Genomic DNA, 26,688 nt, shown 5'->3' on the forward strand with positions numbered 1-26,688 from the left:
CAACACAGATGCAGGTATGGTAGAAAGGGGTTTATGGAAGATACTCTTCTCACCCCATCACTCAGGACATTCTGAGAGTTCAAGGCTCTTGCTGACGATGAAGGGCAGAGACCGCAGTATATTTATTATGTCATAGCAACATTAGGATTTGGGTACTTGCTAGGAGTTCTACATTCATCACAACAGTTGCAACAGAAACAGAAGGGGGTTTATTAGGAAATGTCATACTTCTACAAGAGGAACAAGGGTGGGCTCAGTAGCTCCAGTGTCCCTGCTACAGAGAGAATGGGGCTTCATGTCACATTGTGTGAGCTTTTTGGTTGTCTGCTCACGCTGTTCCATTGCGTGCAGTTCTCTGTACATCTTCACACAACACACATCTCCTTAGTGTCATCTGTCCCTCCTTCAGTGGAGGGACTGGGTCTGGAGTAGGTTCTCCAGCCATCCTCTTAGACAACTGAGTTCCTTTAATTTTACAAGGTCTTAGGCAAGGCTTCCCTGGGCTCGTTCTTGGCCTGCTCTCCTGCCTCTATAGTGAGCCCCTTGCTTCCAATTGCTTGTGCAGCTTCTTGCTCACACCTTCACACTAAAGGAGCAAGGAATTCTTTTAAACCTAGTAATAATCCAGGGACCTTAGGCACACCCTGGCTTCACAGGCATTCACATTATGCTAGGATACAGTGAAGAAGACTGTCTTGGTGTTAAGGGTGTCAATAGTTCCTGTTAGCATGGAGAGTCAATGTATGGGACCTTTAGGAGAAGTCTGGAAACAGTGCAGGGCCTTTGTGGTCTCTTGATTCTATAGGAAACCAGTGACCCTCATCTGAGGATAGTGTTGGTTTGAGTAGCAGTGACAGTGGGGCAAAATGACACAGGCAGAAGGTGGCAGAGTTCCTGGAGCCTGTATATTCTTCTAACTCTCTGAGGCCGTGGAGATAAGGTACCAAGACCCAAAGACGTTGAATGCATGCATACAGCCTAGCTCAGCCTGGCTCATAGAAGTTCTCAAAGACTCCATCTCCTCTCTCCAGCTCATTCTCAGACCTCAGATGATAGGAACTAGTGGAGCCTCTCCTAAGAATGAGTCAGGGCTGAGGTGGGAACCTATCAACATATTGGTTAAATATGAGCATTAACTGCTCCACTGACAACCCACTGTGCTGTGTCAGAGAAGCTCATGGTGACTGATCAACACCTCTCGAGGCTCTCCTTCCTTTCCCCACCCATGCTCTGCCCTGTCAGCTGTCTTACAAGAGAATATTCCCTTCCCATCTCCACATTCCATGTGGGTTAAGAGTCTCAACAAGTGCTCATCCACGTCTGACATCACTAGGCTAGCCTTCAGGTATTTACCATAGGGGAATTCCGTATAGGGTCTATTCATCAGCACTCCAGATACTCAGCCATTTAATAGGCTTCAGTTGGCATATATTTAGCAAATATCTCAGTCCCAGCCTTTAGCTGTACCTCTGGGGTGTGGATTTGTTTTCTAGGATGGATCATTTGATAATTCTTTTTTTTTTTTTTAAAGATTTCTTTATTTATTCTATATATGTGAGTACACTGTCGCTCTCTTCAGACACACCAGAAGAGGGCATCGGATCCCATTACAGATGGTTATGAGCCACCATGTGGTTGCTGAGAATTGAACTCAGGACCTCTGGAAGAGCAGTCAGTGCTCTTAACCACTGAGCCATCTCTCTAGCCCATTTTTTTTTTTGTTTTTTGTTTTGTAATTTTTTTTTTATTATATGTAAGTACACTGTAGCTGTCTTCAGACACCCCACAAGAGGGCATCAGATATCATTACAGATGGTTGTGAGCCACCATGTGGTTGCTGGGATTTGAACTCATGACCTCTGGAAGAGCAGTCAGTGCTCTTAACCACTGAGCCATCTCACCAGCCCTTGATAATTCTTTTTGTACTAAAATCGGATCGTTGAAGCTACTCTTTAGTGTAAACCTGTGGTCCATAAACTCAACACTTGGAAGGGGCATTTCTACATGCAGGGAATATATCCCACCCTGTAGCATTAGATGCATTGTCAAAAACTAACGTTTAAGGGCTAATGTTTACTTTGCCCTTCTATGTGCTAACTCCAACTCCAAAATTCAGATTTCATATGATACTGTTCTTAAACACATGGAAACATTTTAAACCCCCCAAAGACATGAAAAGTTGGCCTTTCCTTTTGCTGTTTCTTTCCTCTTGTGACATAGTGTTGCACTGTGTCCTTGGTGCCCTCCTGTATCTTCCACTCTGTGCTGGAGAGAAATGCCAAGCCATCCTTTCTCTGCCCCACGATTTGTCAATGAACACATGTTGAAAAGAGAACCGAGGCAGCAGATGGGGCCACAGCTCCCCTGCGTTTCCTGTGACACCTTTGTGCCACTTACCTCTGGAAAATCCATCCCATGTTGGCTCTTATCTTGACCGTGATCTACTGGCGTTGCAAATCCCTTCCTAGTTGCTTTTGCCTGGCCAGCAGCTAGAATGGCCTTGACAGATTTATGGTGGCAAGGTTGGAGAATACCAGATTGTAGTAGAGATGAATATGAAGAAAAGCATCTGGATGGAGTTGGGAGAGTCTTGGCCCTGAGACAGTAATCCCATGCTGAAAGACTCAAACTGGAGGCTGCCTGTGCCTGTGCCGAGGCCCCGATCAAGATAAGAAGCTGAAGTTTCATCGTGAACAACCTCCCATCACTGCTGTGCAATAGATACTCTCCAGTGGGAGTCAGAGAACCAGCCAGCCACTGCTTAAGGAAACTGCTTCATTTTTCTAAGCCCCTGTTTTCCGTGTGTCTGAGTCCTTTATCCTTCTTAGGATATTCTCAAGGATGAGGCCATGCTGCTTCTGAGCACCAAGGACCAGACAGAACCATCAGGGACTGAAAGATGTCAGTTAATTTTAGGGAATTAACCATGCTGTGCTGGAGACATGCAAATCCAAAGCCTCCGAGGAGGTCCGGGACATACATTGTAGGGTCATCCACAGACATGATTCCCTCCTCAGAATCTGTTTCTACAGATGCTTATATTGAATCATAACCCATAACGAGTATCCAGCATCTGCTGAGTTAAATGTGAGTCTCATTGAAGAGAGAACTTCAGCACAACATCTAGAATAGGGTTTGTCTGAACACCTAGGACTCACAGCCTAGCCAAGTTGACACATACAATTCATCCTCTCAGTCTGTCACAGCCCTTGTGTGGGATTAAGAAAATAAGTTGTCTGAGACAGGAAATGGCTCACCTGTGCCCTAGAGACAGAGAACAACATGGCAGGAGCTCAAAGCTAGAGCATCTTGTAGGAAGTGGGACCAGAGTTGAAAGTATGTGTACGTCAGAGGAAGCATTGTATCCTTTTCCAGGCCCCCATCATCCCTGAATCATGAGACACAGTTGCTCATGAGAAGCAGTGACTTTGTTTCTTCATCTAACTCCTGAGCTGGTGGCCAACAGATCCTCTGGCTTGGACTCCTGGTGGCTGACACTTTCTGAGACTCAAATATGAAATGATACGCCCTGTCTAAGGAGAGGTCCTTCTAGCTATAAATCATAGCCACATCTCTTTCTTGGTTTGGGGAAGGGGAAGCAGGGGTTTGTGGTTATCTTTGCTGCATGTTGGAGTATGGGTCTCCTGCCAGAGCTGGGTCTGTAATCGACTGGTCATTTCTTTTGCGATTCCATATATTTGAGCAGGCAAGTTTATAGGGTGACATCAACTCAAGTAGTCAGAAAAATAGATGAGGTGTTGGTTCTGTGGGGAGGTGGGAGGCTGTAGAATCCATCCACCATGCCCACACGTGTGCCTATTTGATCCACAGTTTGGATGATCTCTATGATATTCTAGGTATGTACAGGAATTGTCTCACTTCTTCTTCAACAGACCAAACAGTTCCTTGAGACGGAGGCCGATTTCATTCTCTATTTACCTTTGTTTGTTTTTGTTTGTTTTTCGAGACAGGGTTTCTCTGTGTAGCCCTGATTATCCTAGAATTCACTCTGTAAAACAGGCTGGCTTCCAACTCACAGAGATCCTCCTGCCTCTGTCTACCAAGTGCTGGGATTAAATGTGTGTGCGGTCACTGCCCAGCTCCCTATTTATCTTTGTGAAGCCTGAGGCTCAGGGAGGTGTTTAGCTGGCTCACATGGGTAGCAGTATCTAGAACCAAATATTCTGAGACTAGACTCAATATGTGTGCTCCCAGGTCTTTGCTGGTGTGGCTTCTCACTTGAAGAGGAAGATTGGAAGGCAGAATGTGGTAGAAAGAATGTGAAGCCATGGGGAGTGAGGAGCTAGCTGGGGACATTCAGAAGGGTGGGGCTCAGAGCACTGGACTGCTAAGAACTTTAAGAATAGGTGTTATTCACCTGATCAAAGTGCAGAGGATAAATATCTGTGGAGTGCTCAGACATAAATAGGATGTCTATATCACACCCCCTCCCCAAGGTTCAGGAGCCATCACAGAAGAGAAGGTGGAAAGATTTTAAGAGACAGAGGTTCAAGGGACCCCAGGCAAACCAGCGCATTCTAGAGTTGACACCACAGCTAGCTGCATGCATGAACTCACATCAACTGTGGTTTCCCTGCATAAGTCCCGCACAAGATTAAGCTAGTGAACACTCCAGCTCATGAGCCCTTACCACTAGCTGATGAGCTATGGACAGTGGATAACCTCTCGGGGAGGAATAGTCAGTTTTCTTTAAGAGCATGAATGATTCCTGAGGAATAGCCAGCACCGCAGGCCCTGGGAGGACAAGACACTGTCTAGCACTGTCGCTGTGTCATTATTCCCATAATTTCAGAGACCTGAAAACTGAGAAGTGTTTTGTCCCATATCACACACCTGCAAAGGGTTACAGGCCTGAGCACTCAGCCATTGAGACCCCAGCCTTGTCTCTTCTGGTGCTGCCCCCTGCTGGATGTGTCTAACGCCAACACTCTCCAAAGCCTGCCATTCCTTGGATTGATAGCAGAATGATGAGTAGTAAGGGAAGTAGTTGAGTGTTTGCTGGCTGGATAGTGTCAAGGGTTTGTTGTGTTCTTGGGGCCAGGTCATAAGGAGTTTAAAGCAAGGCTGGGGTCTCTTTGGAAGGTGAATGAAGGCACAGAGCTCCAAGCCTGGAGCATAGTATCTCCACTTATAGAAAGTAGATATGTGCGGTGTAGAAAGCATTCAGTGAACAGAAGGTTCCGAAGAACTAAGCTCTGACCACAGATGGAATTTAGACTTACATTCCTACTGCCTAAAGCACTAAGACGACCTGCAGTGAAAGTGCAGAAGAATGTGCTGCCAATCAGAGCCGTTAGGTTGTGGGTGGGGCTGTTTGCAGAGAACAGAAACATAGAACTTCCTGTCTGGCGTGTTTCCAACCCGGGAATGCTGTATATCTAAGACACTGCAGGAGGATTCCTTCAAAGGAAGATCTTTTAGCTGAGGATTCAGTGTGCCCTGGTTCACCCAGGAGTCACTGTGGTTCCACAATCAAGGGATGAGAACTGGGTGTTGCTTTCTGGGAGAAGTCTCCTGGAAAGACAGGACTCCATAGGTCAGGCCAGACTGGGTGTTCAGAGCGACCCCAAAGGTGATTCTTCTAGGAAAAAATTTAACCCAGGCCTGTTAAAATAAACACAAAATCAGGCGGGCCTCTTTCCTGCTCTGGCAACCGATCTGACTATGAGGGGATTGGAGGTTTTGTGTATTCGTTTTGAGACAGGGTTTTATGCATCCCCTAACTGTACAGACACTCACCATGTAGCTGAGAGTGACCTTGGGCTTCTCATCCTCAGGTTTCTTCCTCCCTGGTGCTAAGATTACAGGTATAAGGGAGTGTGCCCACTTACGTGGCAATCTGAGTAGGATCCCAAGCCCCAGGATAACGGGTTCAGAGGAGCAATGGACTGTGGCTACTGAGACCCACTGTAAGCTTAGTACCCACAAAACAGCCATTATACTTCTTGCGTATAGTGGATGCAGGGGCTGAGAAGCTGTTAAAGGTTACAGAATCAAACGTACTTTCTAACTGTGTGGCTTACAGAATTCGGCTTTCCCCCCAGCCATGTTTAAACGGTACCGTCAGCTCATCCTGTTTGTGAAAGCATTGCATTGGAGCAAGTTAAAGAGTGGCAAGAAAACCAATCAGCGACCCCATCCCTTAGCCTGCGTGTCACGGCTGTTATGACTACGGCTCCTGGCCTGTTTATTTAAGGCACATTATGTGTTCTGGAGGCCCCCAGTATTAGCCCCATTTCCTCTCCCAGATTGTACTTTCCCTCGGCCTGCTCAGCACAGTACCCGTCTGCTGTTGGTCCTCTCCTCTGCTGCTGGCTAGTTTGTCTGTGTGCTCCGTCACCTGACTTCTGAATAACTCCTAGCTTTATTTACCCTTCCACCCCCATGGCTCCAGCAGCTACCTTGCTGTATAGGAAGAAACATGTCCACTTACAAGTCTGTATCACGTCTGTCCCTCCTGAGGACAGACCTGTGCCAGTCATCCTGATAAAGGGGACATCCTCCCGAGTACTGTGAATGCTGTACAGCTTATGTGGTGCTGGGAAGAGACCCAGATCCTTTGCAAAAGCAGTGTTCTTAACTGCTGAGCTATCTTTGCAGACTGTTTGTAATATGTGCTTATAACATTTTATTATTGTATGTGTCAATGAGTGTGTATATGTGTGTGTGTGCACGTGCGTGTGTGTGTGTGTGTGTGCGCGTACCTGTGTGCATATGCTACTAACTTCTTCAACCCAAGGCTCCCTGCCAGTACTTCCAAGTTGTCTCTTGAGGGGCCCCCTTCTAAGAAGCCCTCTCTGGTACTTACCTCTGTGTTTACCCTTGTTGAGCACTCCCCTTTCCCCCCCCCCCACCATGCAAGCAGTTGTGAAGTCAAGGACCTGGATTCTGGATTCCTGTGTCCCCAGCATGCAGGCTAGCACCTACCCCACAACAGCAGCTGCCTGAAGTTTTTGTTGAAAAGAATGCCATAGCCTTAAACATGAGCCACCTCCAGAACAAATACCTTCATATAGCCCTCCTGTAGTTAGCCCTTTCTGCAGCCCTCCCCTCTCCCAGGAACTGCCAGCTTTTACCTGGTGACTCAGCCTGCAGAGGAGACGTATCTGTTACCAGCCAGTCCTCCTCACTGCGTGTTCTCAGGATACCTCAGCATTTCTCTTTGTAGTTTTGATAAAGACTAGGTGAAACTTGTGTGAACCTCAAGCACGGTGCCAGACACTTGCTTCCTGGTGTCAAACAGGCAAAGGCATTTCCCCTGGTCTGTCTGCTGAAGCCAGAAGAGCAGGAAGCACTAGGTGTCTGATCTCCACTCTCAAAGGCTCTAGTCATCTTCTAGAGAGAACATAGAATTCTCAAAACCAGCATACGTATTTCTGGCTGTAGTGTAAAAAGAACTTGTGTCACATGACACTTTAGTTGAGGAGCAGATCAGAGACTTTGGGACGACAGCTATAGCCATCCCAGAAGCTTAGCCAACATATCTTAGTGTGTTGGATATGCTTGTGGGGAGAACTTGGTGTGGACAGGAATGTGTGTGCATTAGAAGACAGAGGACAGCCTTTGGGTGTGCTTACTTTTCTACCTGGTCTGAGACCCTTGGTTGCTGTGCTACTCAGCTAGCTAGCTAGTCCATGAGCATCTGGAGCATCTCCTGTCTCTACCTTCTACTTCCCACAATGTGGTTCCAGATGCTCACCCTTTGAAGTCCAGCTTTTGTGTGGATCCGTGGGGCCAGAACTCAAGTCCTCTCAGGCTTTACCCACTGACCCATTTCACCAGCTCAGGAAGGATTCTTCTGACAGTGCAGACTGTGATACTCCTGTGGCTGCCACATGTTGTCTGCTGTGCTCTGAGGTCATCGTGGCTGACAGCCATCACCTCACCAGACACATGGGTCTCCACCAGATGGACTGTTCCAGGGCCAGGAGATCTCTCAGTCTAGACCACTAGTTAACTGATATTTCAGAAGGGACTTGAGATTCTGAAACAATTTCTGCCTGACCTGACCTGAGGCTGAGGGCACAGCTGGATCAGCTTCAGCCTAGCTCCTATTAATATGGATGAAATTGCCTCTCTCTCTCCACAGAGGAGGCCAGGACCAGTTACTGAAGATTTATGTTTTAAATTGTCATGACACTCTTGTCATCATGTGACTAATTCTTAGGGAAACTGAGGCTCATATTGACGATTTCTGGATTTAAGGTGGCATTCCTGATAGGTTCTTCCTGGGGCAGAGTTGCCAACGTGCTTGTTTTAATTGCATGTATGTGGAAACAGTGGCCAGGAGGAGACCCGGGGATTTTTGTTTTTTTGTTTTTTAGAGTGTTAGATTATTTTCTATGATATTAGTCTAGAGGATATGTGATTGTTTTCTTATTCGTTAAATTTAATTTGTGTGTATAGATGTTTTGTCTGTATATGTGTCTGAGCCTAATGCTTACAGAGGCCACAAGAAGGTACTGGGTCCCCTGGAACCCATATAGGTGCTAGAAATTGAACCTGGACCTCTAGAAGAGCAGTTAGTGCTCTTAACAACTGAGCCATCCTTCCAGCCCCTGTACACGTGACTTTTGCAGAGCTATAAACACAGAAGAGCTCACATGAAGATAGACATCAGTTATCTGTCAATGAAATGGGCTTGTCAGTGGCAACCATGTGCCACATTAGCATAAAACATTAACATAGATATACTTTGAAGGGAGGAAGGGGCTAAAAAACTCAATGATTATTGTACAACTTTCTTACAAACTTTAAAATGCTCTGAAAATCAAGGTACTTTAAAATAAAATAAAATTTAATTTGAACTCTGCTAAGGACAGCCTACAGCCAAGAAGCCATGGCTCTGGAAAGTGTATTTTTCTCTGAATCCCTGGTGATTTAAGCGAATCTGAGTTTCGAGACTTCCTGGGTATCTCTGTTCAGCATGTTTCATGCCAAGAAAGAGCTTAAAGGGGCTTTGTCTAGAGAGCAGTCTCCTGTGTACTAGGATGCGTCTCATCTTTCACAGGGTGAACAGAAAGCTTCCTGCTGGTGCTAGAAATATTTGCTGCAATCCACACTAACAGTTGAACCACAATAAAGAGAATTCAGTCAAGACAAAATCCCAGATACGGGGGGAGGGGGATGGGAATGGGGGGTTGCCTGTCCATTTTCCAAAGCTGGCAGTGTTTCCTCAGAAGGATGAGCAGTAGTTCCCATTTTAAACAAGAGTTCTTGTGGATCACGATGAAAATTTTACACATGCCCATTTATTTAGATAGGAGGTGCTAAGGACAGTGGTTATACTTCTTGACTCTCTGTCCACCCAAGGATGCATTTCAATAGCATACTTATAGCTTTCAAAAATTAAAATTCTTGGCCCAGATAAATGGCTTGTCATGTAAGCATGAGTTTAATCCCTAAACCCATGGGTGTAAGGAGAGGAGCTAGGGTGATGGCTCACTAGTTGAGAGCACACATTCCTCTAGCAGAGGGCCCAGGTTCCATTTCCAGCCCCCATATGGCAAGTCACGACCATCTCTAACTCTACTTCCAGACGATCCAGTGCTCTCTCCTGGCCCTGAGATACCAGGCATACATGTGATGCTCACGTAGTCATGAATACAAAGCAGCCACACACAAAAGGATTATTTTTTTAAGGGTAAAATGAGAGGACCAACTTTACAAAGTTGTCTTCTGGCCTACACACACATACACACACACACATACAAAATGAAGAAGAAGAAGAGGAAGGAGAAGGAGGAGAAGGAGAAGGAGAAGGAGAAGGAGAAGGAGAAGGAGAAGGAGAAGGAGAAGGAGAAGGAGAAGGAGAAGGAGAAGAAGAAGAAGAAGAAGAAGAAGAAGAAGAAGAAGAAAGAAACTTCAGATTATTTTCTTTGTATTGTGTATGGCATTTATAACTGCTCTTGTGTGTACATGTGTGTTTATATCTATGTTTGTGCTTGTGGATGTGTGCACATGTGTATAGAGCCAGAGGTTGACACTAGGCATATTCCTTTGCTCGTATCCACATTTCTTCTAATGAGCTAGGGTGTGCTGGCTAGTCTTCTTACATCAATTTGACAAACTAGAGTTATCTGAAAGGAGGGAACCATGGTTGAGAAGATGTCACAGTAAGAAGCCAGATGTAAGACATTTGCTTACTTGGTGACTGATGAGGAAGGGCCCTGTCCATTGTGGTGGTGCCATGCCTGGGTAGGTGGTTCTGGGTTCTGTAAGAAGGCAGGCTGAGCAAGCCAGCGAAGCAGGCCAGTGAGCACCCCTCCACGGCCTCTGCATCAGGTCAGAGCTCCATGTTCCTGCCCTGTTTGAGTTCCTGTCCTGGTTTTCTTCAGTGATAAGCAGCAATGTGGAAGGGTAAGCCAGAATAAACCCTTTCCTCCCCAATTTACTTTTGGTCATGATATTTTATCACAGCAATAGAAATCCTAAGACACAGGATCTCACTGTGTAGCCCTGAGTGGCCTGGAGCTTTCAATCTAAATCAAGCTAGCCTACAGTGCACAGAGCTCCATTTGCCTCCCCTGTGTTTGGATTAAAGGCATCCACCAACACCCATGGCCACTTCAAGTTTTAAGACAAGGTCTCTCACTGGACCTGGAACTTGCTGATGCACTTAGGCTGGTGGGCAAATGAGATCCAGGGATCCGCCTTACTCCACCTGCCACCCCCATACTGGTTTATAGAGTCCACTCTCCTACCCCCTGCTTTTATACAAGTGCTGAGGATCTTAACTCAGGTCCTGATGCTTGTATAATAGAAGATCTATCGACTGAGCCGTGTCTTCTACAGCCGCCCCCCAATTAGAATTCTTATCACACATCTATCTACACGGGCAGATCCTTGGGTAAGCTAAACTGGACTCCTCTGGAAATTAGCATTTATTAAAATATAGAGCATCTCTTGCCGGGGAGTGGTTGGTTGTGGCGCACGCCTTTAATCCCAGCACTTAGGAGGCAGAATCTGTTGGATCTCTGAGTTGGAGGCCAGCCTGGTCTACAGAGTGAGTTCCAGGACAGCCAGGGCTACACAGAGAAACCCTGTCTATAAATAAATAAATACATAGTAAATAAGTAAATAAATAAGGAGCATCCCACTGCATTTTGCAGACGATGCACAGACCAGGGCTTCACATTTTACAACTGTGCAGACACCTCCCCTCTTGGTCCATCACTCTGCCAGGAGCGTGGTAAGGGTATGACAGTGCAAAGATGACAGTGCAAAGATGAGGCAGAGTCACTTGGGTGGGGCCAGGTACCACTGCTGAATCCCACCCCACTCTACCTGCTAACCCCACCTCCCACCCCACCCCCACCTCCCACCCTACCTGCTACAAACAAAGGAGTGTCTTACAGTGGGGAAGCCACTGCCCAGCTGAAGGGAGAGCACAGCCCCTCGACAGCCAGTCCTGCTAGACCCCTTTTGGCATGAAGCCTGAAGGCCTGAGAGCCAATGCCACTGATTGCAAATGTGTAAAAACTGGGCCTTGGCTTCTACTGGGATTCAAAGAGATCTGACTTCAAGAGTCTCCACTTTAGGTAGTGGCCTTGAAAACACTCTTGGTTAAATTTGTTTTGAAGATTTTATGTGTAGGCCCAGAGAGATGGCTCAGCGGTTAAGAGTTCTGACTGCTCTTCCAGAAGTCCTGAGTTCAATTCCCAGCAACCACATAGTGGCTCACAGCCTTCTGTAATGGGATCTGATGCCCTCTTGTGGCATGCAGGCATACATGCAAATAGAGCACTCTTATACTTAAAAAGATTTTTGCGTAGTGTTACTGAAATATTGCATATGCCATAAAATACCTGCCCCACCCCCACCCCAAAGCCATAAGAATACATAGGGTACGAATCCTCCTGTGGTGGTGTACAGCCATAACCTAGAACCCAGGAGGGGAAGGCAGGAGGATCTCAAGTGTGGGACCAGCCTGGGCTAAAGAGTGAGACCCCAGTCTAGAAATATTCAAGCAATAAAGGCATGCCAAGAAGTTAGTAGTAGAGGGACTATGTTTCTATGTCTGTGGTTCCGTACCTCCCCTACCCCCCCACCCCCCCACCCTGCCCACCCCCACCCACTCCCTGCTGGGCAGAAATCACTGCTTTTGTTGTTTGAGTCTGCAGGGGAGCTAGCTGAAGTGTAAGGTCCGACTTGAACCACCTGGGCAACTGCCAGAGGGTGCTGAGCCTGCTAGCTTGTAAGGAGTTGAATTTGTTGCAACTCCCACATCCCAATTATGCCTTGTGCTTACCTACAGAGTGCTCTCTTCTGTACCTGGTTTTACCGATAGAAATGACTTAATTCTGTGACACCCGTTTGGGGGTCGGGAGCCTCTGTGATTGCTCCTCCACTTCAGCCTGCCTTTCTCCCCTGCCACTCTCTCTGCTCCTGCGACCTGCTGAGGCTTGGCAACCTCTTTCGAATGCTCCCTGGAGGGCCAGGCTCTGTTGACAAGGGCCAACCAGAGTAGGCTGCAGACCTCCTGGGTTCACTTGTACTGTGGCCGCCTGCCTGCCTGCCTGCCTGCCTGCCTCTCTACATCCAGAGAACCTTTCATCCAAGCCAGGACTGAGGTGGATGTGAATTTCAGAAGAGCCAAGGAAGAAGCTAGTGTCCTTTGAGCTGAGTGCCTCCCCGGCAGAACAGTTCACAGCCTTCAAGGTCCGTTTGCTAGGGCTGTGTGCCCTAAGCTCAGAGCTGAGGTGGCTTAGTGTGGCCACAGGTGGCTGGCTGGTCCAGGGCTGGGCAAAATAAGGGAGGAGGAAGCTAGGGATGTAAGTAGAACTCCTGCATCCTCCTGGAAAGAGACATGTTGGAAACCTGGTGAGGTCCCGAGGAGCTAGCAGCCCGAGGGACAGCAAAAAGGTAGGAAATGTGTCCTATGTCCCTCAGCCCCAGGAGGTGTTGGGAGGGTTTCAGCAAATGGCTGAGGAGAGTGTGAATGTGTATTGAAGGATTGCCTATAAAGGCATAGAATGAAAACTGGGAGCTTGCCTACCTGCCCCTGCCCACGTGTAAACACGGGTGTGAGTGGGGCGTATTACCCAGTTGGGTGCATTTGTAATTCTAGTCCTGTCACCACAGAGAAACATGAGCAAGGCTCTCTGGCTTTGTATTTTCTCCAGAAACTGCTGTTGGTTTTGTTTTGTTTTATGTCAGTCTAGGGACTCATCAACAGGAAGTGATGCATTAGTATCTTTAACTGGGACAACTTTTATTTCCTTGAAAATAAGTATGAATATGCTGTGAGGAGGACAGAGGCACTGAGAGGAGTACAGCATCTGGTGAGCGATGTCTGCCATGCTAGTCAGTGAGCCGCACACTAACACTCCAGGGCAGAAGGGTTCTGAGAGCCAAATGCTAGGTATTTGCTTAAATTTGAGTGACGCCATTTTAATATCAGCACAGAAAAATTGGCCCCGGTTTTTTGCGATCTCATTTTTGCATTTCATATGCATCATCTTAAATCAGACACAGCAGCTGCCCACCCGCCTTTGTAAAGACCTTTGGTAAAGACCGGCGCCTTCAAAGGGATTAGGCTGCTCTGCTAGGCTGGCATTCAGCTTGTCCCTCGGTGACCCAGAGGGAGGTTTATCCATCTAACTTCTAAGAGGCCCTAAGCTAAAAGGATCCTTTTACAGGTTTGTCCAGAAACTCAATTTACATCCTAATAAACTCAGAGAATCAATGTCACACTGGGCTGTAACCCTGCAGAGTGCCTTGAAAGCACATGTTGTTTGGCTGCTAAAATGTGGGGGCTCAGGGCTGTCTATCAGCTCACCTCCTGCTCCTGGCTTTATGCAACACCGTAACTGTTGATATACATGCTGTTGTATTTATGTTGATATTGGCAAGGGATCTCACCTATGCCCATTTGCCTATGTTCACTTCTAAACTAAAGCCGTGTCCAAAAGTTTGCAGACAGGCTGTCTTTGAAGAAAAGTAATTGCCCAGCCTGATGTGCTTTCCCTCCTCCTGATCCCGCTTTCATTTCTTGCAGCAGAGAGCTATTTTCTTTTAACCACATGCTCTGCTCTCAGGGCACTAGAGTGCTCTCCTTACCTGTCTGGTTCCTTCCCCATCCCCACCTCCAGCTCTCCACAATGGTGAGGTGACTTCTTTCCAGATGAAGGACGCTGAGCTGAGGTGGTCTAGAATTGAACTATGAATTTGGAAGGTACAAGGACATGCCCCTTCTCCAAAGGTCAGCCAGCCAGTTTTACTTGGCTCTGTGGTATTAGCTCACTGCACTTAAGGAAGGGAAAGGATCTGTTTACCCAGCTTTGGACTCTGTCTAGTGTGTTTGTTCCAATAGATGCTGTGGGGTTCCAAAGCCTTTTCCTTAGCCAGTGCGAGTTTGAGGCCAGCCTGATCTACAAAGTGTGTTCCAAGACAGTCATAGCTACACAGAGTTATCCTGTCTCAAAAAAACAAAACAACAACAAAACCAAAGGGAGGGAAGAAACTAAGAAAGGAAGGAAGGAAGGAAGGGAGGGAGGGAGGGAGGGAGGAAGGAAGGAAGGAAGAAAGGAAGGGAGGGAGTGAGGGAGGGAATGAGAGAGAGAGAGAGAGAGAGAGAGAGAAGAGAGAGAACAAGGAAGGAAGGAAGGAAAGAAGGAAGGAAAAAAGGAAAAAAGGAAGGAAGGAGAGGTTTCTTGTAGCTGGCACATAGCCTTTGCAATGTTTTTGGTGCTACAGGGATATGAGGTCCACTCTGCAAGTTTGCTCACTCCCTAAAAGTCAAGATGACTCAGCCAGCATGAGAACTAGTGTTTTGGAAAAATCTGTAGCAGAATAGACTGGTGAGAAAAATGCTCACCAAAAAAGCATTTGGAGCCGGGCGGTGGTGGCGCACGCCTTTAATTCCAGCACTTGGGAGGCAGAGGCAGGCGGATTTCTGAGTTTGAGAGTTCGAGGCTAGCCTGGTCTACAGAGTGAGTTCCAGGACAGCCAGGGCTACACAGAGAAACCCTGTCTCAAAACAAAACAAAACAAAACAAAACAAAAAAACCTTAAAACTATAAATAAATAAGTCTTGTTAAAAATAGGGTATGGGATGATAGCAGTATGGAAAATGCAGTGTGCTCTTTGAAAACGAAGTGGGGCCTGGTACTCACCTTCCTGTGTCTCCATCGGCCTCTCTCAGCCCCATCCACATCCCTGCACTTTGCCTCAGTTTCCTCCCATGCAGTTCACTTTTCTCCCTTATCAGTGATGTTCTTGTCACAACAAACTCCTCCCTTCTCCTGGCTTACCTCTTCCATTTTCCCTTCCTGCTTCTGTGCTATGGTCCATGTGCCTGGATGGACTTTCTTTTCATTAGCAAACCCCAGTGTCACCTGCAGGACCAGCTTCTCCAGCACTCTGACACCTGTGGCTTCTGTACCCCACCTCAGCCTCCAGCCTCTTAAACCTTCATGTTACACCCCTCAGTTTGGAGAGTAGAACTATTTGCCTAATTCCCAATAATAGTGAGTCTCAGCAGGCAGAACCTGGGTCTGTCACCTCTCTAGCCCCAGGCTGGCACAGAGCCTAGTGCTTATATTGTGTCCAAGAGATCATATAACCATTGTCTTAGGATGTGGTCCCTTAGAGTAGATGATGGGAACACTGTCTGTATTAATTATGAGATTCCTGTTCCGGAGGTCTTGGGAAGCTTTGGAAGGTGGAAGCAAAGACCCTCGACTACTGTCACTGCAGAACTCAGGTAGGCGATGTGGGAATTGTTCAGCAGCCTTTGGTGTAGGCAGGAACCCATGTGGCAGATTCAAAGGTATCACAGCTCCTCATTGGATAACAGTGATAATTGTTTGTATCCCCAAGGAGAAGGCAGGTGTGGTGCTGGGGCTCAGGGACTCAGCCCTGGATCACCTGCGTCCTTAGCTCGAAACCTTGAGCAAGTCATTTCATGTCCTCACCCCGTGAGCCTCAGATAGAACTGCAAAAGAGGAGATGACCTTCCCCGATGTCTTCCTAAGCCCTCAGAGCATGAGTCTGTTGACAACTCTGAGCCTTGGCCAGGGTTTCAGATCATACGAGGGACTGCTTCTTCAGAGAGCCAGGCGCTCATGTGGGGTTAGCTTTGCGGAGGCAGAAACTAGAAATACATGCAGAGGAACAGCAATGGCCCCGTGGATAAAGGCACTTGCTACATAAAGGAGAGAAGAGGTTCCGTAGAATAGTCCTCTGACCTCTGCACATCATGTGCTTTACACACACACACACACACACACACACACACACACACACATACACACATATACACGTATCATATTCATGCATACACACTAATAAAACCTTAGAATTCTTCTTTTCATATTGTATATGCGGTGTTTGCATGGGTGGATGTGAGTCACTGGTCACAGTGTCTGTCCCAACATCCCACTCTTCCCTCAGCAGGGGTGAGGGGTAGAGGGTTGTCATCTCCTTGCCCAGGTGCATGTCATTGCCCAACCAAGTGTATTGTTTCACCAGCAATAAAAATCCAGCAGGGAATGAGAGCTGCTAAAATTAGTTTGTTTGTCCTTTGACAAGATCTCCCCAGTTGAAAAAAATTGTGTTTATCTAACTGGCAGGGTGACTTTGCTGAGATCAAGATTAACTGCCCTGGTTAATGGGACATGAGGTGGTGCTTTGAAGAGCTCTCTTACTCTCTTGGCAAGGGCATTTTCTAAAGGTTCAGCCTTCAGTAGGCATTGTGCCTTTGGTGGAGGTGTTTGTTCCTCTTTTGCTACTTGGATACAAGTCACCCACTCTGCTATACCCTGACTTGCTACATCTGGTAGACAGACAGACAGACAGACAGACAGACAGACAGATCCTAGGTACAGTGACAGGCACACATTCAGTCTGCCTTGCTGTGTGTCTTAGGTGTTGAGTTTGCTAACATTTAAGCTGGCAAGAAGAAACCCTATGATCAGCATGCTCACAGTGTGTGTCTGCTAAGCCCTCTGCGCTTGTTAGTCTGTGCTTCATTCCTTCATGTGTTCACTTATCCAAGAAAAGAAGTATATGGGTAGAGATGGAATGAACTATGGATGCGGATTTGAACAAAATGATAGACCCCACATTCAAGAAGCGCACCATCTCCTGAGAGAAAAGCATTAAAAGGCGGTTATGCAAATGATTGTTTAACAATGGCTGTGATTGTTATTTTAGTTTTTATTAATATATAATTCATATACTATAAGACACACCATTTTAAGGTGTACAATTCAGTGGATTTTCACCGGTTGGTTTTTTTTCTTTAATCATACTGCTGGGTAAAAAGTTCAGTCTGTTCTGCCTTGTTGACACCACCGCAAACACTTGGTTTGATTGACTAGATAAAGAGATCTATGTGTGTAGTATGTGTGAGTGTGTGTGTGGTATGTGTGTATATGTGTAGTGTATCAATGTGTAATGTGTGTATGTGCATGCTCACACATTTGTATATATGTAGTATATTATATAGTGTGTATAGTGTGTATATGTACTGTGTGCATATGTAGTATGTGTATGTAGGTGTGTATGTGTGTAGTATGTGTGTGTGTGTAGGTATGTAGGGTCTGTGTGTGTAGATGTGTATATGAGTGTGTGTGTGTAGTGTGTGTGTATGTGTGTGTGTAGTTATGTAGGTTCTTTGTGTATAGATGTGCGTGTGTGTAGTATGTGTGTGTATTAGTATGTAGTGTATATGAGTAGTGTATGTAGTAGTATATGTATGTGTAGTCAATATGTAGCATGTGTGTGTGCATGCTCACATGTGTGTATGTGTGTATGTAGTATGTATATATAGTTTTTTATATAGTGTGTGTAGTGTGTGTATGTACTGTGTCTATATGTAGTATGTTTATGTAGGTGTGTATGTGTGTAGAGTGTATAGGTATGTAGGGTCTATGTGTGTAGATGTATATGTGAGTGTGTATGTGTGTATGTGTGTATAGTGTGTTTAGTATGTGATGGCCACTGCTCATACAAGATGGCTCCATGGAAGGCTTTCTTCTCTGCCCCTTTCTTGGCTTCTCTGACTCTGCCAAAAAGCTCAGCACCTCACAATTCTGTTCTCCCAAAAAATATCTGAAGCAGGTGGCAGCCAGGGTGGGACAGCCACACCATACATGATAAGCAGAAACGCACATGTAGGAAAGCCCCCATGATTCAGCTCAGCCAGCCATGTCAAGAGCACAGTGACTTACGCGGCTCTGAGCTCCATGTTACTGGACTTGAAATACAAGTCTTCCTATTTCAGAAACATAATGATCTAATGGGGCCCGTGCAGGATGAGAACCATCAAGTTCAGCGCTGGGCTCTGCCTAAATTTAGCGCTGCTACTCATTCTCCTTTGAAAATGAGGAGGAACACTACCCAGGCCCTGCATGGGGGCTACGGGAGGGACCCGGGTAGCATGAGGCACAGATGCTTTATGCTTGAACAACTTCAGGCTAGTGACTATGCTCACAGGGACTCTGGTTGGTAGATTTTAAGCCATCAATTTAGAAGGCTCTAGGGTTCTCCCTCCCCAAAGCACCCTGAGTCCAACAGAAGATGGCCTTGTAGCATCACCAAGAGTAAACGATTGTTATTCACAGAGTCTTGTGGGAAACCTCTGACAACATCGCTGTCAAAGGTGAAACTGGACACTGTTCGTACTGTAACCAAAGCAGCTGTGATGGCTGCCGCTCATCTTCCATCTTTCCCGCCTCCTCCCTCAAAGCCTGCCGGCCCTCTCCGGTCTGTAGTTGTCTCACCCACAGTGTGCTAAGGCCTCCTCAGCTCTGTCTACGTGACATTGATAGAACACCTGCTTGCATAATTGCTGACATTCAGAAGCATGTCAGGAATACATCTGACAGCTGATTTTATTCACCAGTTCCTTCTGCTTCATAGATTCCCATGAGTTTGCATTCATTAAGCCTCACATGCTCTTTCCCCGCCCCGCGAGATCATAGGCCGAATCAGCAGCCAAATTTTCCTTGGTCTGTAGTGACAGAGCCTTGGGAAATCTTTCCCCCTAAGAGCTCAAGATACCCATGCAGGGCTTCTAGACACAGTGACAAGACCATATTCACCTACTATCCTCTCCTTTCAAAGGTATATGACAGATGGTGGCCTCGGCCTTTACACTCGTCGCCTGAACCGGCTTCCTGATGGGATGGCTGTGGTGCGAGAGACCCTACAACGAAATACCTCCCTGGGCCTCGGAGATGCTGACAGGTAGGCATGCTGCACTCGGATTCAGACAAAGCCATTTGAGAGTGGCCTGCATAGGCTGGTCGTGATCTGAGGAGAGTGGATGAGTATATTCTTTAGCCCAAGGAAAAGCAGGGCTGCCCTGAAGTCATTCCTGCACTAAGCTGGAACTTACAAAAGTAGGAAAGGGCTGCTGCTTCCTGGGTCTTGCTTAGATATGGTTATGGGCATGCATATATGTACATACGTATTCAGTGATGGTGCAGAGAGTGGAACCCAAGGCCTCATGAACATCACTTAAGCTCTCTTCCACCGAGCTACATCCCCAACTCTCTGTAGGCTGACACTTCAGATAGATAGCAAGGGCTCAGGCCTGGGCGGTTTGGTTGCGGCTTTGACTGTTACTCAGACTCTCTGCCTGCAGGCTCCAGGGGCCTGCCTCACTTCCTCTCTCATTCATTACTCAGCTTTCCAGGTATTGTACCTTGAGATAACCAGAAGGTCTGTATGCAGAGTGCAGTTTAGGCCATACCTGAGTAGGTTTTATCAAAACCCCCTGCTGCCTGGAGCTAGTGGTGAAACGTAGGGTATATACTCAACTGACACACAGTAAAGAGCTGACATCCAAAGGGGTCTGTCGACCTTTGTCACCACCACTGTCAGAGGTGCAAAGAACCTTGAGCAAGCTATGAAAGGACGGTATGGCTTGCCATCTCTGGCGCGCTGTCTTTCTGGCCTTCAGTGTATAGTTTGGGTACTCGTTAGCGATCTCACTGTTCTGGCTCACTCGACCTCCTTCCACATCTGGGCAGATGAGCTGGAGCAGGGAGCTCAGAGATGAGTGATTTGAAGTTGCTGTGTACTCTTAGGGTGCTGCACTCCGATTTTGTGGAGGCCATGTTGTAAGATAGGGTCACTTTCCTGCTGTTCTCCTAGCAGGTGAGGGGCTGGAAGGATGATCCAGTGGTTAGAGCCCTTGCTGTTCTTTCAGAGGAGTTTGGTGTGATAACCCACACTGGGCAGCTCACATACCCCCTATAGCCCCAGTCTCTGGGGGATCTGGCACCTCTTTTGGGCCTCTGTAGGCACTTACACACATATGTTACACATGCACACATACACAAACACACTGACACATACACACAAACACACTGACACATATACATATACATTTTTCTTTAAAATAATGCTAAGTGAGTTCTGTAGCTCTATGGTTTGCTTCAGAGAAGCAGGGCAACTTTATAAAGAAGCAAATACTGAAATATTACCCAACAATGGAAGAGCAATCTTCACATTCTCTAGGGAGAGGGTAGAAAGGCTGGGTTAGGGAAGTGCTGAGTTTGTCATCAAGAAAGACCTTGAGATCTGACCCAGAGTCTACTAGCTCGGCATGGCACGTCCTCATTTGAGTCTCCTGGTATCCAGGGTGGTTATTTACGCTGGGGAAAACAAAAGGCTGTTCACCAGTGGTCTACCTCTGGTTAGCTTTTGTGACTGCTAGTCTATAAATTATTGGTTTGGAAAAGGATTGATAGAAGGGCTGAGGGTATAGCTTAGCTGATCGAGAACTTACCCAGCATGCAGAGAGTCCCAGGGTTTGCTCCTAGCATCGAATTCAGACAAACAGAAAACAAGCTGGGTGGTGGCACACACCTTTCATCACAGCACTTGGGAAACAAAGGCAGGCAGATCTCTAAATTCAAGACCAGCTTACACTACATAATGAGTTCCTAGGCAGCCAGGGCTATGTAAAAGAACCTTGTCTCAAAAAAGAAAACAAAACACAAAGAGGAGGGCAGGGAGAAAGGAGGTAAGGGAGGGCAGGACAAGGCTTGACCATAGAAACCTCTGAGAAGGGCTGGAGAGATGGCTCAGTGGCTAAGAGCGCTGACTGCTTGTCCAGAGGTCCTGAGTTCAATTCCCAGCCTCCACATGGAGGCTCACAACCATCTGTAATGGGATCTGATGCCTTCTTCTAGTGTGTCTGAAGACAGAAACAACATACTCCCATACATATAATAAATAAATCTTAAAGAAAGAAAGAAAGAAAGAAAGAAAGAAAGAAAGAAAGAAAGAAAGAAAGAAAGAAAGGAAGAAAGAAAAAAGGAAAGAAAGAAACCTCTGAGAGCTGTGCTTTTTATTTTTAATTTTTATACATTCCAGTGTTTTACCTGCATGTATGTGCATGCAGTACCTCTAGAGGCCAGGAGGGGGCATCAGATTCCCTGGAACTGGAATTATAAGGAGGTTATGAGCTGCCGTGAGGATGATGGAAATCAAACAGTGGTACTCTACAAGAGCAGCCAGTGCTCTTAGATGCTTAGGAGCCGTCTCTCAAGCCCTGAGAGCTCACTTCTTAAAGCTTAAACCCTGCCGATAGATCTGTATAATGAACAGCACCAGCGGAAAATAGTCAGCTATCTGGAACATGCTCATTGGTGATGTCATAATTTGTCAAATTACTCTGCTTGTCTTCGTCCTGTTACAGTTGCTCAGTCTGCCTGTTTTCAGGCCCTCTGAGGTCAGTCTACGCTTCTAGAAGCCTCTGGGATAGCCATTTACCTAATGCTTTATTGGAGGCCTAATGGAATTATATCATGGGTAGCAGCTGAGCCTCATCCTGCTGCTTGGAGATTTGGGGGTTAAGATTGGAAAGATGAAAGCCGTTTTTCTCATTTTGGCCCCAAATGAACAGCAGTGTCTTCTGGTCCTCCCCAGGCCTGAGTGGTCTGCTACAATCATTTAAGGACTGAATAGATAGCTAGCCAAGGTTTTAATAAAGAACCCAAGGGGCTTATTTAAAAAAAAAAAAAGACGGAATAATGATACAAATGTCTCCCTGTTTTATATAAGTTCTAGGTTACTAGCAGGGATATGTTTGTATCTTTGTGGACCGTGCTAAATTTCTTTAAGCTTCTTAGCTATGCTGAATAGACTGTGGTAACGCTACTCTGCCCACTAAGTGGAAATAGCTGTGTTTTTATTTCTTTATGCATGTATGCATATTTGTGCGGTGTACATATGTGTGTGTGTGTGTGTGTGTGCACATGCATGGGGAAACTCAAAAACGTCAGGTATTGATCCTCTCCTCAGGCCAGCAGAGATGTCAGGTATCTGCCTCTAGCACTCTCTATGTATGTTTCTGAGGCAGGATCTCTCCCTGAGCCTGAGCCTCTAGTTTTCTCAGCTAGGCAGGAGGCTGGCAAACCCCAGAGCTCTTTGCATCTTTGCTTTCTCGGGAGCCAGGGTTATAGGTGTTTACAAGGACATTGCTTGTTACATGAGTGTTTGGACACAAACTCCAGTCCTCATGATTTCACAGCAAGTACTCACAACCGTTGAGGTAACTATCCAATCTCTTTATTTTATTGCATTTATTTAAGACTGAATTTCTCATTGACAAGTACACTAGGCTGGTGAGCTGCAAGCCCCACAGATCCTCCTGCCTCTACCTCCCTGTGTATGTGACATGACTTTCAGAGATCAAACTCAGGTCCTGACACTGGCAAGGAAAGCTCTTTCCTGACTGGGATAACTCTCCAGTCCTTCGTAGATTTCTTTATAATGTTCTCCGAATACCTCTTCCACCGGCCCCACGCTAGGCAAATGTTTCACAAAGTAGGGGACTAACTGTAGGATAGGAAATCATTATAAATGATAGATAACTAGTTCTTTATAATATTTATATTTTAATTTTGCTGCTTTGGAGAACTTACAGCTAGCTCATCAAACCCATGATTTTACAAACATTGTTTATGCTAAGAACTGTGTAGGTGTGAGACAGTGACTCTGAAATATCACAGATGGCGAATATGCAAATTGGGCGTGGCTCTGCTTCCCCTGTGATTGAAAATGTGTTTTTTAAACAATTTAAAGCCACCAGAATCTTTCCTTTACAACCCAGAAAAACAAAAGCATAAGAACTAAAAAAAATTCCAGGAAGTTTTATGTAAAGAGAGATCTGAGCCCTTGCTTACAGTTTCACACGAGTATTCGGCCACAAGAAAGCGACTGAGGAAATGGGGAATGATCGAACATTAGCCCCATTAGTTCTCAGCCAGGAAGAGATGGCACACAAAGGGCAGAATACCCTGGGCTTAGGAATGTCACTAACATAGGTAGCCACAGCTGGTCCACAGCCTGTGACAGGATGCTGAGACCCCGGACAGGCCAATGGCTATTTGCAGCATGGCCTGAGAGTATCATCGAGATTATTAAAAGTCACCAACAGGAACACAAGTCTTCAGAGGCCTGGGAGATAGAATCTTTGTCAGTTAGAGTCTTCATGTCATCAGCAAGTTCTGAGATAATAAAGATGATAACTTCAAAACGCCAAGTCCCCTTCAACTCCCATCACTGCTCAGGGCTGCACCCTGGATCCCAGTCCCTGCCTGATAGCCAATGACCACTACATCCAGCAAAGTGGAGCCAGCCAGCTGTGGAGGAAGGATGGAGGCAACTCAGTACACATAATAGGCCCCGAATAGCACAATATAGACCACTTTAGGAGGAGGAAACCTGACGTGCCGGGCCGAGAGTCTGGCTATCAGTCAAATGGTTTCTGCCTGCAGCACTGTGTCTCCTGAACATGTCGGGAGCGAACATGTCAGGAATTCTCGTATTCTAGCAACTCAGCTGCTTTATAAGCACAGAGCTCAGTAGAAAATTGCCATTTGTGACTCTCTTCCTTGGACACTGCAAAGGACCTCTGTGTGCAGGGATCTTGACAGTCCTTATGGATTAGCGTACAGCAGGCTGGGGGCCATTAGATAGACGTTCTTCCTTGCTGATACTCCCAGGTCATGTTGTGTTGATAAAGCAGGAGTTGGGCTCAATGTATAATTTAGATCAGGCTAGGAATTGAAGCAGAAAGGGGAAGGGTCTTTTTGTTATTGTTGTTTCCCCCACTCCCCTTCACATTATGGGTGTCTTTTCACTCTCCAGATGGTATTCGTGTCAGTAAAGCTTTGAAACTGCTTTTTAAAAACAGGCACAGGACACACATAGGCTTTGCAGCTTGTACTTGGCTCCTGGCCCCTGCTACCACTTGAATTAGGATGCTGTCGTAGCTGACGGCCTGTCCCAGGGTGAAAGGTTGTAGCTACACCACCTGCTAAGGAGCAGCCTGCAAGTCCAGTCTCAGGACTCTACCCAAGAGCACAAGAGCCCTCCTGCTGCCAGGCTGTGTGACACGTTCTGTTCCCAGCAGCACATTTGTCCACCCAGCTTAGGCCTTGGTCTCCTTGCAGGTTCAGAGTCAGGGCACTGAGAATTCTGACTGCCATTCAGTGGCCTCGGTGAGAGGAAGAGTTCCTTTGGAAGTCTGATGATGCATCTTTCTAGTGACAGGAAATTCAGAGCTACTGGAATCTGCAAAGATTCTGAAGTCATCCCAAAAAACATAACCCTTATCGGTCTTGGCTAACTACTGTATGGTTCCTGCACTGGTCATTTTGTTTTGTTATTTTACTTTTCTGAGACAGAGTATTGCCATTGAGCTCTGACCAGTGAGGAACTCACTGTGAGGATGAGGGTGACCCAAGGGCACAGTGAAAAGAGCTGATCACCTGGTAGGAAGCAGCTGGGGACAGACTGTGCTTTCAAGAGCAAGCTTCTAGCTCTAGCGGCCCACTTTCGGTGTGAACACATCACAGTGAATCCGTCAGTGAGGCCGGTGAGCCTGCAGCACCTCTCCACAGCGGCACCAAGTCTCAACACAGACGCCTTCACGGCTCAGTTTCATATTCAACCCATGGCAGGAGGCTTTCTACCTACAACACGGAAAGCCTTTCCCTCTCCGGATCTCTTCCTCCCCCTCCTCCCACTCCCTCTTCCCCACCCTTCACCCTCCACCTCTCATGGTTCTTTCTTCTCATTTTGAGAGCCAAGTAATGCCCACTATGTTCAAGAATACTATTTTGTTATGTGTGCACATAAGGCCTATACTCTTTCTCTATAGACAGACACAGCTGCAGTGCAAAAGTCAGTCTACACCCTTCCTCACGGCTCCTCTCATCCCTTCCATGTCCCGCCCCCTTTCTCTCCCCTCCTATGCATCCAGGTCCCTCCCATCCCTTCCATGTCCCGCCCCCTTTCTCTCCCCTCCTGTGCATCCAGGTCCCTCTCATCCCTTCCATGTCCTGCCCCCTTTCTCTCCCCTCCTATGCATCCAGGTCCCTCTCATCCCTTCCATGTCCCGCCCCTTTCTCTCCCTTCCTGTGCATCCAGGTCCCTCCCATCCCTTTCATGTCCCGCCCCCTTTCTCTCCCCTCCTGTGCATCCAGGGTTCCCCCCATCCCTTCCATGCTCCGCCCCCTTTCTCTCTCCTCCTGTGCATCCAGGAACAAAGTGGGAGAGAGAGAAAGTCCCTGTTTCAAAGCCCATAAAAGGGGCCTTGGAGGCAAATCTCTGTTTCCGTTGTAGCAGGGTGATAATTACCACACTGGCCTTCCTTGAGGGCCCCAAGTCTGCCCCTGCCACCGGCTTCCTTTTTAAGCAAGAGGCCGATCCTGTGGGCAGAGGCCACCTGGGTTGAACTGGGGGCAGGTGATGACAGGAAGCTAACCATCTGCACCTTAAGCCTCAGAGGAATTCTCCAGAGGGTTGTAAAAGGCTGGAAACCCACAGTCTGCCAAGCGTGGAGCAGGAGCATCTCAGGCAGCTTCTCAGGCAGTGTTCCCACTAACAAAGAAAGGACAAAGGTATGGTGGCCCTGTGAGGCACTCCACTCCCTGACAGACACACAGCTGAGTGGGGGCTGAACAGCATAGCCATGACCCCAAAAGACGCTTTTTCATAAGCGGTGCCCTTCCAACACTTGTTGAAAGATAAGTTGTATGAGAGCTGGAGAGGTGACTCAGACGTTAAGAGCGCTGGCTGCTCTTACAGAGGACTTTCAGTTCCCAGCAACCATATGGTGGTTCACAACTGTGTGTAATCTACTATCCTTTTCTGGATTCCAACTGGACATGAACATTCCACACATACATACATGCAGGCAAATGCTCATACATGCAAAACTAAGATAACTTGAACACTGAAAGGTGGGATAGATAGATGTCTAACATTGGAAGCTGGTATGGGGACCCAAGAGAAAAGGGAAAACCTTCCTCTGTGCTTAATCCCTCACCCCCAGCAACCCAAAGCCTAGGCCCTGAAACCCAGTCAGAGCATGCCCCACAGTAGAAGCGATGCCTGAGAAGCTGCGATGCTCCACGCTTGGCAGACTGTGGGGTTCCAGCCTTTTACAGCCCTCTGGAGAATTCCTCTGAGGCTTAAGGTGCTTCATGTGACTGAATCCAGGGATCTTGGAAAGCCCTGGTATCAGTTAGGGTAGGGTAGGTTATGCTGTATAACAAGTGACTCCAAAACCTCCCACACTTACCGTCTGAAGGTAATGTTGCTCATTGTCCTCACTGGGAACCAGGGTGTCAGACTGAGAATCGATCATTTCCATGAGGAGGAGGAGGAGGAGGAGGAGGAGGAGGAGGAGGAGGA

At 46.9% G+C, this 26,688-nt stretch overlaps 1 protein-coding gene across 3 annotated transcripts in view; it reads left to right on the plus strand.

Moving 5' to 3' along the window:
* Nav2 (neuron navigator 2) overlaps positions 1-26,688 on the plus strand; it is a 245,947-nt gene that overhangs the window by 107,709 nt on the left and 111,550 nt on the right. For all 3 annotated transcript variants that reach the window (XM_028787457.1, XM_028787459.1, XM_028787456.1), the window contains exon 10: positions 19,093-19,215. In XM_028787457.1, the coding sequence (XP_028643290.1) occupies positions 19,093-19,215 (123 nt within the window). The remainder of the gene's footprint in view (positions 1-19,092; positions 19,216-26,688) is intronic.

The sequence above is a fragment of the Grammomys surdaster genome, unplaced genomic scaffold (genome assembly GCF_004785775.1).
Source record: "Grammomys surdaster isolate TR1022 unplaced genomic scaffold, NIH_TR_1.0 125635, whole genome shotgun sequence".
In the NCBI taxonomy this organism is placed as follows: domain Eukaryota; kingdom Metazoa; phylum Chordata; class Mammalia; order Rodentia; family Muridae; genus Grammomys; species Grammomys surdaster.